Below are 20293 nucleotides of genomic sequence, written 5' to 3'. Positions count from 1 at the left end.
GTCAGCCACACACCTTCACCACCAACTTCAGCACAGCCCGGGGTAAACGTCAGCAGGCCATTCTGAAACTCATATGTTTGGGGGACAGGCCCCACACCGCACAGGAGTTGTGGCGGGGTATAGAACAACAGACTGACGAGTGGTTGCTGCCGATGAGCCTCAAGCCCGGCCTGGTGGTGTGCGATAATGGGCGAAATGTCGTTGCAGCTCTGGGACTAGCCGGTTTGACGCACATCCCTTGCCTGGCGCATGTGCTGAATTTGGTGGTGCAGAAGTTCATTCACAACTACCCCGACATGTCAGAGCTGCTGCATAAAGTGCGGGCCGTCTGTGCGCGCTTCCGGCGTTCACATCCTGCCGCTGCTCGCCTGTCTGCGCTACAGCGTAACTTCGGCCTTCCCGCTCACCGCCTCATATGCGACGTGCCCACCAGGTGGAACTCCACCTTGCACATGCTGGACAGACTGTGCGAGCAGCAGCAGGCCATAGTGGAGTTCCAGCTGCAGCACGCACGGGTCAGTCGCACTGCGGAACAGCACCACTTCACCACCAATGACTGGGCCTCCATGCTAGACCTGTGTGCCCTGTTGCGCTGTTTCGAGTACTCCACCAACATGGCCAGTGGCGATGACGCCGTTATCAGCGTTACAATACCACTTCTATGTCTCCTTGAGAAAACACTTAGGGCGATGATGGAAGAGGAGGTGGCCCAGGAGGAGGAGGAAGAGGGGTCATTTTTAGCACTTTCAGGCCAGTCTCTTAGAAGTGACTCAGAGGGAGGTTTTTTGCAACAGCAGAGGCCAAGTACAAATGTGGCCAGACAGGGCCCACTACTGAAGGAGGACGAGGATGTGGAGGAGGATGAGGATGAGGATGAAGCATGTTCACAGCGGGGTGGCACCCAACGCAGCTTGGGCCCATCACTGGTGCGTGGCTGGGGGGAAACGCAGGACGATGACGATACGCCTCCCACAGAGGACAGCTTGTCCTTACCTCTGGGCAGCCTGGCACACATGAGCGACTACATGCTGCAGTGCCTGCGCAACGACAGCAGAGTTGCCCACATCTTAATGTGTGCGGACTACTGGGTTGCCACCCTGCTGGATCCCCGGGACAAAGACAATGTGCCCACCTTACTTCCTGCACTGGAGCGTGATAGGAAGATGCGCGAGTACAAGCGCACGTTGGTAGACGCTCTACTGAGTGCATTCCCAAATGTCACAGGGGAACAAGTGGAAGCCCAAGGCGAAGGCAGAGGAGGAGCAAGAGGTCGCCAACGCAGCTGTGTCATGGCCAGCTCCTCTGAGGGCAGGGTTAGCATGGCAGAGATGTGGAAAAGTTTTGTCACCACGCCACAGCTAACTGCACCACCACCTGATACGGAACGTGTTAGCAGGAGGCAACATTTCACTAACATGGTGGAACAGTACCTGTGCACACCCCTCCACGTACTGACTGATGGTTCGGCCCCATTCAACTTCTGGGTCTCCAAATTGTCCACGTGGCCAGAGCTAGCCTTTTATGCCTTGGAGGTGCTGGCCTGCCCGGCGGCCAGCGTTTTGTCTGAACGTGTATTCAGCACGGCAGGGGGCGTCATTACAGACAAACGCAGCCGCCTGTCTACAGCCAATGTGGACAAGCTGACGTTCATAAAAATTAACCAGGCATGGATCCGACAGGACCTGTCCATCCCTTGTGCCGATTAGACATTAACTACCTCCCCTTAACCATATATTATTGTACTCCAGGGCACCTCCTCATTCAATCCTATTTTTATTTTCATTTTACCATTATATTGCGGGACAACCCAAAGTTGAATGAACCTCTCCTCTGTCTGGGTGCTGGGGCCTAAAAATATCTGACAGTGGCCTGTTCCAGTGTTGGGTGAAGTGAAGCATGATTCTCTGCTATGACATGAAGCCTGAATTTCTGCTATGGGACCTCTCTCCTCTGTCTGGGTGCCGGGGCCAAAATATCTGACAATGGACTGTTCCAGTTTGGGCTGACGTGAAGCCTGATTCTCTGCTATGACATGAAGACTGAATCTTTGCTATGGGACCTCTCTCCTCTGTCTGGGTGCCGGGGCCAAAATATCTGACAATGGACTGTTCCAGTTTTGGGTGACGTGAAGCCTGAATCTCTGCTATGGGACCTCTCTCCTCTGTCTGGGTGCCGGGGCCTAAATATATGACAATGGACTGTTCCAGTTTTGGCTGACGTGAAGCCTGATTCTCTGCTATGACATGAAGACTGATTCTCTGTTATGGGACCTCTCTCCTCTGTCTGGGTGCCGGGGCCTAAATATATGACAATGGACTGTTCCAGTTTTGGCTGACGTGAAGCCTGATTCTCTGCTATGACATGAAGACTGATTCTCTGCTGACATGAAGCCTGAATCTCTGTTATGGGACCTCTCTCCTCTGCCTGGGCCTAAATATATGACAATGGACTGTTCCAGTTTTGGCTGACGTGAAGCCTGATTCTCTGCTATGACATGAAGACTGATTCTCTGCTGACATGAAGCCTGAATCTCTGTTATGGGACCTCTCTCCTCTGTCTGGGTGCCGGGGCCTAAATATCTGACAATGGACTGTTCCAGTTTTGGGTGACGTGAAGCCTGATTCTCTGCTATGACATGAAGACTGATTCTCTGCTGACATGAAGCCTGATTCTCTGCTATGGGACCTCTCTCCAATTGATATTGGTTAATTTTTATTTATTTTATTTTTATTTTTATTCATTTCCATATGCACATTTGTTTGCAGGGGATTTAACTACATTTTGCTGCCTTTTGCAGCCCTCTAGCCCTTTCCTGGGCTGTTTTACAGCCTTTTTAGTGCCGAAAAGTTTGGGTCCCCATTGACTTCAATAGGGTTCGGGACGAAGTTCGGGTCGGGTTCGGATCCCGAACATTTCCGGGAAGTTCGGCCGAACTTCTCGAACCCGAACATCCAGGTGTTCGCTCAACTCTAATTGTTTTACATGAAATAGAATACATAGCAGAGTCAAGGTTCGGAACTAGGGCTTTGGCAAAGCTGTGTTCTCTCAAAATTTGCACAAAGTTGATATAATACTGTGCTCTAGGGTTTTATGTTGGTTTTATTATACCAGAGAGTATGTGCCTCCAGATGTTCTTTTACAAGAAAAGAAGTGCTTGAGTACAAGGAGTCTGATCCATAAGAAGGATGGATCCAAAAAGCAACGACTAGATCATCATCTTGTTAGAGATATGCATAAGTTCCTAGGGCCCAATCTAAAAAAATGATGGGTCCTATAGGTGAAGATCATATATTGTTAGAGATATCTTTAAGACCTAGGGGGAGTCCATAAGATGGATGGGTCCTATAGGTGAAGAGCATATGAAAATCTTATTATTGCTATGTTTAAGTACCTTGAGCCCAGTCCATGCAATGGATGGATCCAATAGGTGAAGACCATATCAATAAAAGCTAATTTATCTTCTAGGACAAACTAACATCGGGTGATTCCAATCAAAAAGTTTGCTGAAAGGGTAAGTTATTATTATCTAGAATATCATTGATAAGGTCCAGTAAAGTATATTTTGTAGAGTTGTATCCTATTTTTTCATGTTATTTCTCTTTGTTCCTTTCCCTAAATTATTAGCAAATTGGTAAAAGCTTATTTCTACCTCTGATCGTGGAAAAGGCATCTATAATGGTGATAAGGGCAACTAACAGTAACATGAAAATATGTAGAAAAGGTCAATGGGTATGAATATCTTTTCAAGGCACTACTGTACTGTATCTCTTCCTTCCACAGTTTAGATAAAATTTGCATTGTTATGCTTATGGCCAGAGAACCCCTGACAGTACAGCTGAATTGTCCAGTTTGCAGATTTGGAAGCCAAAATCCTAAGTAAAAAATAAAATAAAAATGTGGAGATATTGTAATAGTTCTTTATACTTTCTGTTTTAATGATTCATTCCTAATGTGGCTTCCAAAACTGCATAAGGAAACTTGATTCTGTGACCGTACCCTTAAAGTCACCCGTGAGTTCCACAAGCATTAACAAGCACACTATTTTAGTTTCAGAACATTTCTATTATTTTCAATATTTTACAGTAAGGGATACATTAATAATACAAATACATATTTCAGCTGCTGAAAAACTTCTTTATGAAGAAATTGGTAAAATTCCTGCTGAATTTTGTTTATTATTGTGTGATATATGGTTCTGTAGCTGAAGTTGGTACATGATATTCTGCAACTTTTGTATATGTAATGATGTTCTTCAGCAGGTGTGGACTGTATGATGATGTTTTGCAACATCTGATGTGTGTAGTATGAGATGCTGAAGCAGTTGAAGCGGTGGCTCTACAGCAGGGGTGCACAACCTGCGCCCCCGGAGCCAAGGTTTGCAGGCCCCCATCCTGCTGGACAGAAACACAGCTGATCATGCGATCTGCTGTGTTTCTTCCTGGAGCACCACACAAGGAAGGATGACAGCTCCTGCCCCTGTACTATAGCAGGAGTCTGGAGCAGGACGGGTCCCTGGCTATTGGTGAGAGTGGGGGAGCCGAGGAGAAGGCAGGCGCAGTTTATCAGCGCTCCTGCCTTCTTCTCAAGGAGCGCTCTGCAGCAGTGGTGTATTAAGGGAGAGGGCAGTCCACCCCGGGTGCAGCTCTCAGGTGGGTGCAAGAAGCAATGAGCGCTTCCATCAATACAGATGGAAGCGCTTATTGTTGGAGCGCAGGGAGCTGCTGTTCTGTCACTCAGCTCCCCGCGCTCCTCCCCTCCTTCAGGCCAGCGACGCTCTGAATGGTAGAGTAGGAAGACTTCTCCCCGCTCCACCATTCAGCCTGCAGACACGGATCGTGCTGCCAGCATGTGTGGGCGGAGCCTGCACCCCGGGAATCTGCATAAGCTCCGCCCACACCGTGCTGCAGGGCGATCCGTTCTGGCAGAGTAGAGAGGTATGTGAGCTTTCGGAACGGGACAAGGTGAGTAGGTACTGTGTTTTTTTTGTTTTTGTTTTTGTTCTTTTTTTGTATAGGGGGCACAATGGTCATTGCTAATGTGAAGGGGGCACAATGGTCATTGCTAATGTGAAGGGGGCACAATGGTCATTGCTAATGTGAAGGCGGCACAATGGGCATTTCTACTCTGGAGGGTGGACAATGGGCATTGCTAATGTGAAGGGGGCACAATGGTCATTGCTAATATGAAGGGGGCACAATGGTCATTGCTAATATGAAGGGGGCACAATGGGCATTTCCACTCTGGAGGGGGCACAATGGGCATTTATTGTATGGAGGGGGCACAATGGGCTTTGCTAATGTGAAGGGGGCACAAGGGGCATTTCTACTCTGGAGGGGGCACAATGGGCATTTCCACTCTGGAGGGGGCACAATGGGCATTTATTGTATGGAGGGGGCACAATGGGCTTTGCTAATGTGAAGGGGGCACAATGAGCATTTCTACTCTGGAGGGGGGACAATGGGCATTGCTAATGTGAAGGGGGCACAATGGGAATTTTTTCTCTGGAGGGGTCACAATGGGAATTTCTTCTCTGGAGGGGGCACAATGGTCATTGCTAATGTGAAGGGGGCACAATGGGCATTTAAATTATGGAGGGGCACGGTGGGCATTTCTACACTGGAGGGGGCACGGAAGGCATTGCTAATGTGAAGGGGACACAATGGGCATTTCTACTCTGGAAGGGGCACAATGGGCATTTCTTCTCTGGAGGGGGCACAATGGGCATTGCTAATGTGAAGGTGGCACAATGGACATTTCTACTATGGAGGGGCAAAATGGGCATTTCTACTCTGGAGGAGGCACAGAGGGCATTGCTAATGTGAAGGGGACACAATGGGCATTTCTACTATGGAGGGGGCACAGTGCACAGAGGGCATTACTACTATGAAGGGGGCATAGAGGGCATTATTACTGTGAAGGGGCACAATGGGCATTACTAACACAGAGGGCATTACTACTATTAAGGGGGCACAATGGGGATTTCTACTATGGAGGGGACACAGAGGGTATTATTACCGTGAAGGGGGCACATTGGGCATTATTACTGTGAAAGGGGACAAGGGGCATTACTACTATTAAGGGGCATTATTACTGTGAAGGAGGCACAGATAGGGTATTACTACTGTGAAGGGGCACAGATAGGGTATTACTACTGTGAAAGGGGCACAGAGAGGGCATAACTACTGGGAGAGGGGTACAATGAGGGCATAACTACTATTAAGCGGGCACAATGTTTGCATAACATCTGTACAAAACAATGAGGGCAATACTCCTGTGAGGGGTTATGATTTTCTTAAAGTGTGGGGGGGTGCCAGAGAAAGGACCCGCCCCGGGTGCCAAACAGCCTAGGCACGCCACTGCCACTGATCTTCTCGTTTGTCGGCTGATTTGCATGTTTTATCAGGATGAAAGACGTACAATTATTGTCCGCATATCTCACCGTGTAATCAGGAATTTGCTGCCAATAATCAACAGAACTGAATGAGGGAGCAGTGACTGTGGTAGTGATTATTCCTCACCATTTACTTTGCATCAGCCTGTGTAATAGGCTGATGCAAACAAGTGCTGATTAACCTTTTTTTTTGCCGCCCCTTGAAATAGAGCAATGTGACAATGCGGCCCCGAGACCAAAAAAGGTTGTGCACCCCTGCTGTAGATGATTGCTCTCCTCGTCTGTTCCTCACACAAAGGAGGAGGTCATGTGAGGATTGGAGATGCCAAGCAAAACAGTAATCCAAAAAGGTACTCGGCGCTGCAGGACATCCAACAAAAGCAGTATTTTAACAACTTTTATTTATTTTTCAGTTTTGAACTACGTATTTCTGGGACAGTACCAGTGAACCCGACGAACGGGATGTTCCATCCCCGAAACGCGTAGTTCAAACCTGGAAAAGAAATAAAAGTTGTTAAAATACTGCTTTCGTTGGATGTCCTGCAGTGTCACGTACCTTTTTGGATTACTGAATTTGTGACATTCAGACCAGAAACTGACCTCAGCCGACACTGTGCAGTCGCGGACCCGACTTGTTTACTTGTATTTGCCTGGAGATGAGCAGACTCTGTGGGGGACAGTTGTCATCTCCCTTGCATCTGAGCAGTGTCATTAAAAAGTGGCAAACTATGTTTTTTTCCACCTTTTTAACTGTGAATGTTTAAAAAAAAAATAACTGTTGCATCTCGCACTTTCATTCTGGCCTCACCACTCTTCAGAAAAGGGGCATGGCAGATGTGCCCTCAAATTTATCTTCATTTACGCCAGTTTTCTGGCACAAATGAAGCCAGAAATCGACGGTTGCTCCATAGATTTCTGTTTAGGTGCATGGACTGCAGGCTGACAGGCTCCCTGAACACAATGGATGATGTTTTAGGCCTCTCTCAGCTGTAATGTGGGTGCACTTTATCTCCTGTATTACAGCTGCAACTCCAGTGTTTATCTATACATGCGCCAATCCTGCCTAGTCTCATTTGTGCCCCACACAGTAGTCCCCCTTAGTGGTTATACACAGTAGTTATGCCCCCACAAAGTAGAATTAACCCTAAAAAATAAAACTCACCTAGCCCCATTCCCCCAGTGAACGAAGCACACGTGTTCTCCCCAGCAGCAGCCACGTCATTGCACCTGCTGCGCTGGGACTGGAGAACGATCATCATTTCCCGGCCTCGGCTCTCTGCACGTGCGATGAGAGCACCAGCAGCTTAATAGTGACGCAGGGAGTGGCACTAAGGACACAGACACAGTTGAGAAAGGTACAGCCACCAAAATTCAGAATGGTTGGGAGGTACACTATACTGCAACTATGTTAAAGGCATCTAAATTAGGCCTGCAGCGTTTTTCTGTCCGTCTTGGGATGCGGAGCGAGACGGATCCATTTTCTCTGACACAATAGAAACCGGATCCGTCCCCCATTGACTTCCAATAGAGTTCATGACGGATTCGTCATGGCTATATAAGACATAATACAACCGGATCCGTTCATGACGGATGCATGCGGTTGTATTAAAGGAAGCGTTTTTGCAGATCCACGACGGATCCGCAAAAACCGCTAGTGTGAAAGTAGCCTAAAGCGTTCAGTATTCGTATCTGACCTATAGACCTGTATTACTTATCTTTATAGTTCATAATGGATTACCAATTTGTTCATAACAAATGTCTGTCCATAGTTTTTATATAAGTTATCCAGGAAAAATAAAAAATTTAAGTTGGCAACCCTGCCTCTGCTGAAAGTGCCCACAATGGGCACTTGAGCATCAGATTTGGCACATGGTGAAGTTGTTGATCCAGGGAGTTATTCTGATTGCCTGATCGGGAAGTAATTTTTTTCACTTAAAATGAGGAAAATTGGCTTCTATCTCACAGGGTTTTTTGCCTTCCTCTGGATCAACTTGCAGGATAACAGGCCGAACTGGATGGACAAATGTCTTTTTCAGCCTTGTACTATGTTACTATGAAGTAATAGAAGGTAACCTGGTCTTTTGACTTAAGAGGACCTTTCACCTTGAAAAACATTGTGAACTAAGTATGCTGTCATGGAGAGCAGCGCCCGGGGATCTCACTGCACTTATTATCCCTGGGCGCCACTCCGTTCTCCCGTTATGCCCTCCGGTATCTTCACTCACTAAGTTATAGTAGGTGGTGTCTGCCCTTGTCCTGTGGGCGTCTCCCCCTCCTAGGCTGTAGCGCTGGCCAATCGCAGCGCACAGCTCACAGCCTGGGAGAAATAAACCTCCCAGGCTGTGAGCTGTGCACTGCGATTGGCCAGCGCTACAGCCTAGGAGGGGGAGACGCCCACAGGACAAGGGCAGACACCACCTACTATAACTTAGTGAGTGAAGATACCGGAGGGCATAACAAGAGAACGGAGCAGCGCCCAGGGATAATAGTAAGTGCAGTGACATCCCCGGGCGCCGCTCTATATGGCAGCATACTTAGTTCACAATGTTTTTCAAGGTGAAAGGTCCTCTTTAAACCCCTGTCCACTTGATGTAAAACGTGTGTGCATTGCTTACCTGGGGAAGAGATGGTACAAGGGTGCACCATGGGAAGCAGGTGGCCTGGACTGAGGAATCACGTGTACATCATTTGGACAGCCAGGTGCGTGCTTGTCACTTGCCTGGGGAAGAGATGGTACCAGGATGCACTATGGGAAGAAGACTACCTGGTCTGATGAATCAGGTTTCCCTGAAGCGGATGGCAAGGTGAGTGTCAATGGAGGGGCGCCACATCCACTTCCAGGAATACCCAGATATCAGTGGTGCATGCGAAGTCTGTGTCTGTGCTGCTGAGATAGCTCCACTGTGCTTGCGCTGATACTAGGAGCAATGGAGCCGGCACGAGATTGACAGGGCCAGATGAGATGTCTGGCCCTGTCAATCAAGGGGGAGGAGGGAGTCTCTTGAGCAGCCCTCAGTGGTCCAGAGGACTGATTTTTAAATGAATTTCATTCATTCAAATCAATTGGCTCGTCTCTAAGGGCTCTTTCACACGGGTGAGTTTCAGCGCAGGTGCAATGCATGAGGTGAATGCATTGCACCCGCACTGAATCCGGACCCATTCATTTCTATGGGGCTGTGCACACGAGCGGTGATTTTCACACATCACTTGTGCATTGCGTGAAAATCGCAGCATCCTCTATATTGTGCATTTTTCATGCAACACAGGCCCCATAGAAGTGAATGAGTCTGTGTGAAAATCGCAAGCAAGTGCGGATGCGGTGCGATTTTCACACACTGTTGCTAGGTGACGATCAGGATGGTGACCCGATCATTATTTTCCCTTACAACATTGTTATAAGGAAAAATAATAGCATTCTTAAAAGGGATTCTGTCACCAGGTTTCACCCCTGTCACTCAAAGAAATAAGGTGCCCAAGGGATGCAAGGTGCCAGCCGCACCCACCGCCGTTCGTGCCCAGCGCCGCCTTTCCAGACTTCTGCACCGCCTCCTAATCCTCTGTGCCGCCTCTCGCTCTCCCTACCTCCCCCCCTCCTCCTGCTGTAAGATATTGCGCGTGCGCACAGGGCTCTGAGAGGCTGGCGCCAGAGTGCAGGTCATACCTGGGTTGAGCGAAGTGCCGGCGCATGCGCACTTCGCTTTCAGAAGCCTAATCGAGAAGTCCGCACAGGCGCATCAGGCAGAGCCCTGTGCGCACGCGCGAGATCTTACAGCAGGAGGAGGGAGGAGAGGAGATGGAGGGAGAGCGAGAGGCGGCACAGAGGATTAGGAGGCGGTGCAGAAGTCTGGAAAGGCAGCGCTGGGCACGAACGGCGGTGGGTGCGGCCGGCACCTTGCATCCCTTGACATCCCCTTGGGCACCTTATTTCTTAGTAAAACCTGTTTTTTTAGCAAAATAAGGCTACACATTTAGAAGCCCACATTAGGAATCCTGATGAGGCCCTAAACATCAGCATATGTTTAGCTGACAGGGGGTGAAACCTGGTGACAAAATCCCTTTAATACAGAATGCTAAGTAAATTAGGGATGGAGGGAGTTAAAAAAAATTCAACTCCCCTCATCCACTTGTTCGCGCAGCCCGGCTTCTCTTCTTTTAGGACCTGGGAGAAAAGGACCTTTGGTGACATCACTGCGCGCATCACCATGGTGATGGACCATGTGATGAGCACAGTGACATCACCAAAGGTCCTTTTCTCCCAGGTCCTCAAAGAAGAAGAAAGAAGAGAAGCCGGGCTGCACGAACAAGTGGATGAGGTGAGTTTAAATTTATTTTATTTTTTTTAACCCCTCCAGCCCTAATTTACTTAGCATTTTGTATTAAGAATGCTATTTTCCCTTATGACCATGTTATAAGGGAAAAAAAATAAATTTACACAACAAAACGCTTTGCACACGCGCGGAAAAATCACGCATTTTCCCACGACGCACCCACATCGGCCCTCACACGCAACGCCTGTGTGAAAGAGGCCTAACAACTAGTAACGTCCTTTACAATAAATAATTAGTAGTAGTAATTAAAGATGTAATGTGATAGTAGACAACAATAAAATAATTAGGTTTGATCCAGGGTTCTATGGCTGATCTCCATTTTCTGTCACACAAATTAGCTAAATTTTCACCTTCTTCTGGATCAAGATAATAGACATAGTACAGTATTAGGCCTCATTCACACAACTGTATTTTCGACAATTTTCTACGAATCTCATGCAGACTTATTTCTATGGGTTAGCAATAGAGATGAGCGAATTTCATATTTTGAAGTTTGTTTACTGGCAAAAGCAGAATTGCGTTACGGATTCTGCTACCACGGACCATAACGTAATTCTATGACGGAATGCCTTTAGAGACATTCAGTTATTCATTCCGTCATAATAGAAGTCTATATATGAACAAATCAAATCCTTCGTATTGTCCAGGGGGCTCAATGTTCTTTTGGAGCTACACTAACAGAGTTTGAAAAATTGTTCACAATGTCTTCTCCACCGACTCATCTCCTTTCACATCTATATCAGATTCTTCTAACAAGCTCTCACAAGGACCGTCCTAGTTTCATTAGAGGTTGGGAATCAGAGTTAGGTATTGTCTTAGGAGAAGCTGACTATCAAAAAGCATTCTTGTATTCCCACAAGCTCTCCATGGCATGTGCCGCTCAAGAAAAGAATAAGATTTTATCTCGGTGGTATAGATACCCAGTGAGACTTCATAGAATTTTCCCGTCAGTGACGGAGCTCTGCTGGCGATGTTGTAAGGATAGAGGCACGATGCTTCATGTTTGGTGGGGCTGCGACTTAATCCAACCCTTTTGGGATTCAGTATTTAAAGCCTTTAATAAAATCTCACCTAGACAGGTGGATAAGTCTCCTCAAATAGCGCTCTTCTCCATCCTACCGGGCTCAGTATCATCTCAAAAAGGGTCCCTCCTTCGATTTTTCTATTACGGCCGCTAGAACAGCGATTCCTAGACATTGGCGTTCGACACAGGTCCCCACTATGAGGGAATGGTTCCAAGAAATGCAACAGATAGCTAGGATGGAAGAAATTTCAGCTGACGCAACGGATTCATCTACTAAATACTGTAAGGTTTGGGCATGTTGGATAAATGCATTAGAATCTTCTGATTTCCTTGCTTTGCTCGCTATATAAAGCGTTACTAAGTTTAGTGGAAACACTACAGCGAGACTCTTTTCATATGCTAGAGACTCACAATGTGCTCGATTCACTATCCTTTCCCCCCCCCCCCCCCCCCCTTTGCCTTTCTTTCCTTTTTCTCTTCTTCTCTTTCTCCTTTAATTTTCTTTATAGTCCAAGGACCTGAGGTCAAATGGGTTTATGGATTGACCTTTGATATATGAAAACTGATTTGTCATATATTTTCTCTGTGAACTCATATTGTACTTTCATAACTCAGCATTATTATGACCTTATATGGGGCGTCTAGTGTGTAGGCGTCTCTTTTGCAGTATTGTACTTTTTTATTCTTTCAAAAAAGAATAAAATATGATTAAACATAATAGAAGTCTATGGGCTGCAAAACGGATCCGTCCCGTTTCCGTTATGCAGGGGAGTCACTCTGCTCAGTCTTCAGCAGAAGAAAAAAAAAATGTTCTCCACAGTGCCCAGATGCTAGAGCTATAAAATTTGTGTAATAAATCGTAATGTAGTACTAATATACTGTAAATGTCATAAACAATGTAATAAAAACAAATAAGGTTTGTAAACCCAGGTTATAGCAAATGTTTATTAACGCATTAAAGGGAGTCTATCACCTCTGAAATTTGTTTCAAAGTAAGCACACCTCCATGTAGACTTCAGCTCGGCATTTAACATCATTGTCCCACAGAAGCTGGTCCAGAAACTGAGCGCACTGGGCTTAAACACTTCAATCTGCAACAGGATCTTAGACTTCCTGACAGGGAAACCTCAAACTATCAGAGTAGGGAAATGCAGCTCCAGGACAGTCACGCTGAGCTCGGGGCATGCAGATGACACGACTGTGGTAGGTCTAATCAGAAGTAACAACGAGTTAGAGTATAGGAGCTGTGGGTAGGCTTACGGACCAGTAAAAGGAAAACAACTTGGTCCTGAACATAGACAAGACAACGGAGATTGTAGCAGACCTCAGGAGAAAAATTTGCACAAACTTGGGGCCTCAGTAGAAATGGTGGAACAAGCAAAATTCGTGGGGGTTACATCTAAGGATACTTTCAAACTAGCGCTAAAGTTTTTCCGTATGGAGTTCCGTCCTAGGGGCTCAATACCGGAAAAAAACACTTCAGTTTTGTCCTAATGCATTCTGAATGGAAAGCATGCATCAGGAGGTCTTCAGTTCAGTCACTTTTACGGTATTTGGCCGGAGAAAATACCACAGCATGCTACGGTATTTTCTCCGGCCAAAATTCCAGAACACATGCCGGATCCAGCATTATTTTCCATTGAAATGTATTAATGCCGGATCCGGTACCAAGTGTTCTGGAAAAACAGATCCGGTTTTCCGGTCTGTGCATACGCAGACCTTGAAAAAATGTGAAAAAAAAATTAATACCGGATACGTTTTTCCAGATGACACCGGAGAGACAGATCCGGTATTTCAATGCATTTGTCAGACGGATCCGGATGCGGAAATGGTATCCCTTTGCACACGGATTTCCAGATCCGAGAGGCAGTTCCGGCAACAGAACTGCCTGCCGGATTCCTCTAACGCTAGTGTGAAAGCACCCTTAAGCCTCATTCACACGTCCGTGTCAGTTCTCTAATCCGTGAGCAGGTGGTCAGTGATGCATCCGTGAAGCGGTCCGTGTGTGTTTTTTTGCTGTCCGTGTTGCATCCGTGTTTCACAGACACTGAACAGCTGAAAAATAATTTTCAAAGCATCTCTTCTTAATGATCTGTGAAACATGGATGGCATCCGTGGTTTTCACGGACCCATAGACTATAATCGACGTGATGGATCTGTGAACAAGGACAAAATAGAGCATGCCTCCGTGCTAAAAAACCTGACCCACGGACTGTGCTAAAACACTGATGTCTAAATACACACATTGAAATGAATGGGGACGTGTGCTGTCCGTGGAGAACACGTACAGCACACATCTCTGAAACACTAACGTGTGAATGAGGCTTAACAGAAAAACTCATCTGGTTCACGAACTCCAACTTCCTATGCAAAAAAAGTCAGTAATGCCTAGGATTCCTGAGAAGACTAAAGAAGGCACACCTTCCTCTCCCTGATCTCATCACTTTCTACAGAGGGTGCATCGAGAACATCCTTAGCAGCTGTAAAGGTTTCTACACATGGAAAATCGGCAGCATTTCTGCTTGAAATCCACAGCAGACAAAAAAATAAAAAATAAAAAATCAGCAGCATAAATTGATTCAAGTCAGAAAATTCACAGCATAATCACACATGGATGTAGCAAAAATACATATATGGGGTGGAGAAAACAGCAACATGCTCTTATTACGGGACTCCCTATGCCTGATTGAGGGAAACCAACAGTCATAGAAATAGAAGAGCAATGTCCCACAGCTGAATAGTCCCTTTTTTTTTTTTTTTTTTAAAACACAACTGCTTGCACAGTACCTATCTGAAGCAATCAGCAGTTTTGCTTAAAAAATATATATATATATAAAAAAAATATAAACAAACACACACAACATGGACTTTTTAGCTCCAGGACATTGTGTCTCTTTCGATGACATGTGGATATACCCTGTTTCATACTAACCTTAGTGTAAAAAAACTAAAAAAATTGTAAAAACTGTAGTAGAAGACCAAGTAAAACATTTTATTGAGCGAAATGTAATAAAAATATATAAAAAAAATCTGAGTAAACATACAAATTTTTTATATACAAAGAAATGGTATCAGTACATAAAATAAATTACATATAGCTGTGTCATCAATTACAAATATGAGCCTTTTAATTATACCAAAGACATTTATACCCAAAAGTCAACATGCAGTCAAAAGTAATAAAGAGTGAAATTATTTTCTACATTTTTTTTTTTCATCTTTGAGAATATATAATGTTCGAACGCAAGGGTTAGATGCAGTTTTTTGGAGCCAAACGATTGGATACTTAAGAAATGTATATACGCCATTCCTTGATACATTTGAACCAAGTCATGGTTTTTGGCTTCAAAACCTGCATGTATTAGTCCAGCCTAAGGCCTCATGCACACGACCATAGTTATGGTCCGCATCCGAGCCGCAGTTTTTGCGGCTGGGATGCGGACCCATTCACTTCAATGGGGCCGCAAAAGATGCGGACAGCACTCAGTGTGCAGGCGCATCCGTTGCTCCGTTCCGAGGCCCCGCAAAAAAATAAAATAAAAATAGCATGTCCTATTCTTGTCCGTTTTGCGGACAAGAATAGGCATGTCTACAATGGGCCGCCCGTTACGTTAATTGTGGAAGGCACACGGGCGGCTTCCATTTTTTGCAGATCCGCGGTTTGCAGGCCGCAAAAAAACGGCACAGTCGTGTGCATGAGGCCTAAGGCACACGTGACCTTGGTTTCATGAGGAAAGAGGGATCATGAGCACAGTAACTATGTTGCGTTTTATAGTTTGCATGCTACTAATATTGCCGTTTCATGTAAACATTATATTATGTGGAATTCTAAGCAGCTTTATGAATCATCATTTTAGACCCAATGCTAGATGTCATCATCCATCTTGCCTTGGTACTTTATGAATACAACGAGCATAATGATAGCAAAAACTATACACAAAGAACCGAAAACAAGATATGCTATTCCCAGGAATGGATTCTTTCCTCCCATCCAGGATACGCTGCTGAAAACTATTTTTTTTCTTCCTTGGAAACTGACAACAGGGAAATCTGTTGGGCAGCAGTTAAGGTAGAACAAGGTAAACTTTTCTTAGAGGAGTTAGGTAAAACTTTAAAATTGATGGTTTAACTCTTGGCAACCCATGCTGATCAGCTGTGGCCAAATTTACGCCTGTTTCCAGGCGTCACTGACAATTGAAATTCACTCCAGTCTGGGGCTGGAGTATATTATAATCTAGGCACACGGACTGGCAGAGGATGCACCTACTTTATGACATTGTGCGTTCCTGGTCATAAAATAAGTGCATCCTCCGCTATCAAAAACAGCTGTAAAATGCCTGTCTTTAAAGGGAACCCCTCACCTAGAAAAGGCACATTAAACCGCCAGCGGTACCTTATTGCAGCTTGTTGTATGGTTATAAAGGGGTCTGTGTCTCTTCTGTACAATGCGCCAAAAGTCTGAAAAAAGACTTTTATTCTTCAACTGGCCACGCTATGTAAACGATAGTCTTGAAGCCAAGTTGGCAGCGGCTTTCTCGCCTGAAGTCAAGCGTGCCCCACCCATTTTCCGGCCCCTTAGCGTTTGATAGGAATTCCAATTCCTTCACCACTGGACGCTCAAACGTAGTCTTGCGCGTGCGCTGTGTCCCTGCAGTGACGGCTCCTGCGCACTGTTCCACTCCGCTGTGAGGTAGGCTCAATGATAAGGCACTCACACATGAGAGCCTGTGCATGCGCGAGACTACGCTCAAGCGGCAAGCAGTGAAGGAATTGGACATCCTATCAATCAAATCTAAGGGGCGGGCAAGGGGGCGGAGCATGCTTGACTTCAGGCGAGAAAGCCGCTGCCCCCTTGACTTCAAAGCTATCGTTTACATAGTGTGGCCAGTTGAATAAAAGTCTTTTTTTTTACTTTTGGCGCATTGCACAGAAGAGACACAGACCCCTTTATAACCATACAACAAGCTGCAATAAGGTACCGCTGGCAGTTTAATATGCATTTTCTAGGTGACAGGTTCCCTTTAATAAATGACCCCCATTATCTCCAGTCTATGCCCAAGCCCAGGTTACTGTCTGTTCCGGTAGCAGTACTAACTAGGTGAAAGTAGTAGAATTTCTAGGACTGTATATACACATTGTAGAATTTTTAATTAGAAAGGATACTGTACACAATTCTTAGTTGATACTCTCCATTTTTGAAGTTTCCATTCTCAATTCTCCGGTATAGTTTCCGAAACGTGGGCAATGCTGCACTTCTCATCCACACAATGAAGTCCTCATTTATAAATCCTGTATTATTTAGGTCACTTGACAGGTCGTAAGCTGTGGTTAGCCATCTGTCAGGTTTCACCGTTGCTAAGGATTTCAGAGGAAAGCACTGAACCATGGATAGAACATATGACAGAATATATGCCCGTTTCGGCAGACCTTTACCTTGCCCCAGTGCTGATCACTCTCTCCATGCACTAAAGACGGTCAGAGGACCGAGAGAGACCCGCCTCGGCTGCAGCATGTCACCCCAGAGCTGGAGAATGTGTCATCTGATAATCCAGCTAAGGGAGGAGATAAATCACTCAGTAGTAGCTGCCGCCATTTTTGGGTCTGTCTCCCTCAAAAGTGCCTCCTCCTCTTTCCCTCTTCACAGACTTCAATGGGCTGGGAATGGACTTCCACATACAGATTTGATCAGCACAGGGACAGGGGATATGTGCAGAAATATGTGACACTTCCCCATTAATAAAATATAATAGAGTTCATTATTTTTACCTATACTAATGAATTATGAAATAAAAAAATAAAATAAAAACTTTAGGTGCACTAAGGCCTCTTTCAGACGGGTACGTTGCGGGAACATGCGCGATTTTTCCGCGCGAGTGCAAAACATTGTAATGAGTTTTGCACGCGCGTAAGAAAAATCACGCATGTTTGGTACCCAAACCTGAACTTCACAGAAGTTCGGGCTTGGGATCGGTGTTCTGTAGATTGTATTATTTTCCCTTATAACATGGTTATAAGGGAAAATAATAGCATTCTGAATACAGAATGCATAGTAAAAATAGCGCTGGAGGGGTTAAAAAAAAATAAAAAAATAAAAAAAAATTACTCCACTTGATCGCGCAGCCGGCATCGCTTCAGTCTTCTTTCTTTGCTGTGTGCAGGAACAGGACCTGTGGTGACATCACTCCGGTCATCACATGGTCCATCACATGAGCCATCACCATGGTAAAAGATCATGTGATGGACCATGTGATGACCGGAGTGACGTCACCACAGGTCCTGTTCCTGCACACAGCAAAGAAAGAAGACAGAAGCGATGCCGGCTGCGCGATCATGTGGATTAAGGAGAGTTTAAAAAATTTTTAACCCCTCCAGCGCTATTTTACTATGCATTCTGTATTCAGAATGCTATTATTTTCCCTTATAACCAAGTTATAAGGGAAAATAATACAATCTACAGAACACCGATCCCAAGCCCAAACTTCTGTGAAGAAGTTCAGGTACCAAACATGCGTGATTTTTCTCACGCGCGTGCAAAACGCATTACAATGTTTTAAAATCGCGCATGTTCCCGCACCTTTTCCCGCAACGCCCGTCTGAAAGAGGCCTAAGTGTTTTATGATGTTTCAATAGTGTACTGCAATACTCAGCCCACACAAAGGCAGTGCGGGAGATTTATCAAAGTGGTGCCCATTGAAACCAATCAGATTCCACCTTTCTTTTTTAAAAGAGTTCCTTTGGAAAATGAAAGGTGGAATCTGATTGGCTATGGGAACTAAGCCAGTTTTCCATTACACCACTTTGATCAATTTCCCCCAATGCCTGAAAGATTTGTTAGTCCCCCCCTTTTTCCATTTGGGGACCACACACACTATTTACCACGTCCCAATGCACTAGATAGCGACGTCTTCACACTAAAGAAATGGTACTGTATAATATGCTTGATGGTTACCGTTAAATATCTGCGCCAAGCTCTCAGTGCCATTAGTTGGGTTCCTGAATTTAATGTTGTAATCGGTCCACCAGGATATCCCTTTCCCATCTAGCGGAACTTCAACATATGTGCCATTCTGATTGTAATACAGCGTAACAACATCTGAAGAAGAGGAGCAGATATGGTAATTGTGGTCTGAAATTTATACGTAGATTCATGACGGGCTATTCACACATTGTATTTATATATTTACTCATTTACTAATTATTCATTTCTCCTAATTATGCACATTATATAGTCAATAATAATAATAATGGTTTTTCATGGTTGTTATAGTGTAGTGCACTTATCACACAGTTCTTTTGCACATAGGTCATTAGTGCAGATATTCACATTTTTTCTGCAATATGACAGCACCTTTATGTCGGGTCATGTACACACTGGATGTATGTGTTTATGGTGAGGGTATAGAATCAATTTTGATTTGATTATATTTACTTATTATGAATTGCTGATAATCATGCATTTATTCCCTTACAGATTTCGTTTACCTTATATCTTTCACTCAGGTTTGCACAATCACCTCCTTTCCCATCACTTCCTGCCCTGTTTGAATATGCATGCGTTTTGATAAACTTTCACATGTTATTGTTTTTATCCCCTATTAATTTCATTCATTTATTTATATAATGAATTATCATTCACGGTTTTATTTCTGTATGAGCGCTTGCTTGAACCAGGTCTATACTTATTTATTTATATACTCTCAATGTACTTGTATGCATTTATTTGTGGTTTATATTGGCCCTTGAGTCAGCTATGTTGATTACGTGCGCAGTAGGCGTTCCACGGCGGCTTTCCTCGCTGGTGGAATGCATCTTGCGTTCCATCACGGCCTTTTACTTCCGGTCCGCGATGCATATTTCCTTGGTATGCGAACCATGTTCAGCACTGGCCCTCTAGATTCTGATGCCATATGTGAGTGCAGCATGTGTCCCAAGGCGGCCATACCTCCGTAATTCATGAGCGCAGTATGCGTTCCACGGTGGGGGGTTTTCACCGGTGGAACGCATCCTGCGTTCCCTTACAGCTATGTGATGCTTGCACTTCTGGTCCGCGATTTGCTTGCATGTGTCGTTGTTGTGTTCTCACACTCCCATTTCACAGGTGAATTTTATCACACTTAATTGTATGTATGGTATATGTATGTATGTATGTATGATATAGATAGAGATATATATATAAAGTTTATATTAGTGTGAGTGTATATATATATATATATATATATATATATATATATATATATATATATATATATATATATTATTAGTTTATATTCGTTTATTAGATCACACTAAAAAGACAGACACATTAAAAAATTGCATACAATATAAACAGCGTGTCGGTGACAAAATAGGACCGACACATACAGACTCCACTGAACGTCCACAGATAAGGACATACAATAAATGCCAGCTATATAAGATATGCACCTATAAATAACATACAGAAAATGTAAAATGAGAAGGCCACTAATGAATGAAGACAAACCACAATGAGGTCAAATAATGAGAGCCAAACCCTGCATGAGCAGCTGGTGCAGTGGATCCGAAAGGATG

At 44.8% G+C, this 20293-nt stretch overlaps 1 protein-coding gene across 1 annotated transcript in view; it reads right to left on the bottom strand.

Moving 5' to 3' along the window:
- Positions 1-15326: 15326 nt before the first annotated feature.
- Positions 15327-20293, bottom strand: part of LOC120993420 (cell cycle control protein 50B-like) — a 69972-nt gene continuing 65005 nt past the window's right edge. Inside the window, exons 6-8 of the mRNA XM_040421927.1 lie at positions 18693-18836; positions 16907-17098; positions 15327-15793 (exon numbers count right to left, since the gene is read on the bottom strand). Coding sequence (XP_040277861.1) covers positions 15609-15793; positions 16907-17098; positions 18693-18836 — 521 coding nt within the window. The 3' untranslated portion in view covers positions 15327-15608. The remainder of the gene's footprint in view (positions 15794-16906; positions 17099-18692; positions 18837-20293) is intronic.

The sequence above is a fragment of the Bufo bufo genome, chromosome 3 (assembly GCF_905171765.1).
Source record: "Bufo bufo chromosome 3, aBufBuf1.1, whole genome shotgun sequence".
Lineage (NCBI taxonomy): Eukaryota > Metazoa > Chordata > Amphibia > Anura > Bufonidae > Bufo > Bufo bufo.
The sequence above is the reverse complement of the archived record's forward strand: the minus strand, read 5'-3'. Positions and strand labels throughout refer to the sequence as shown.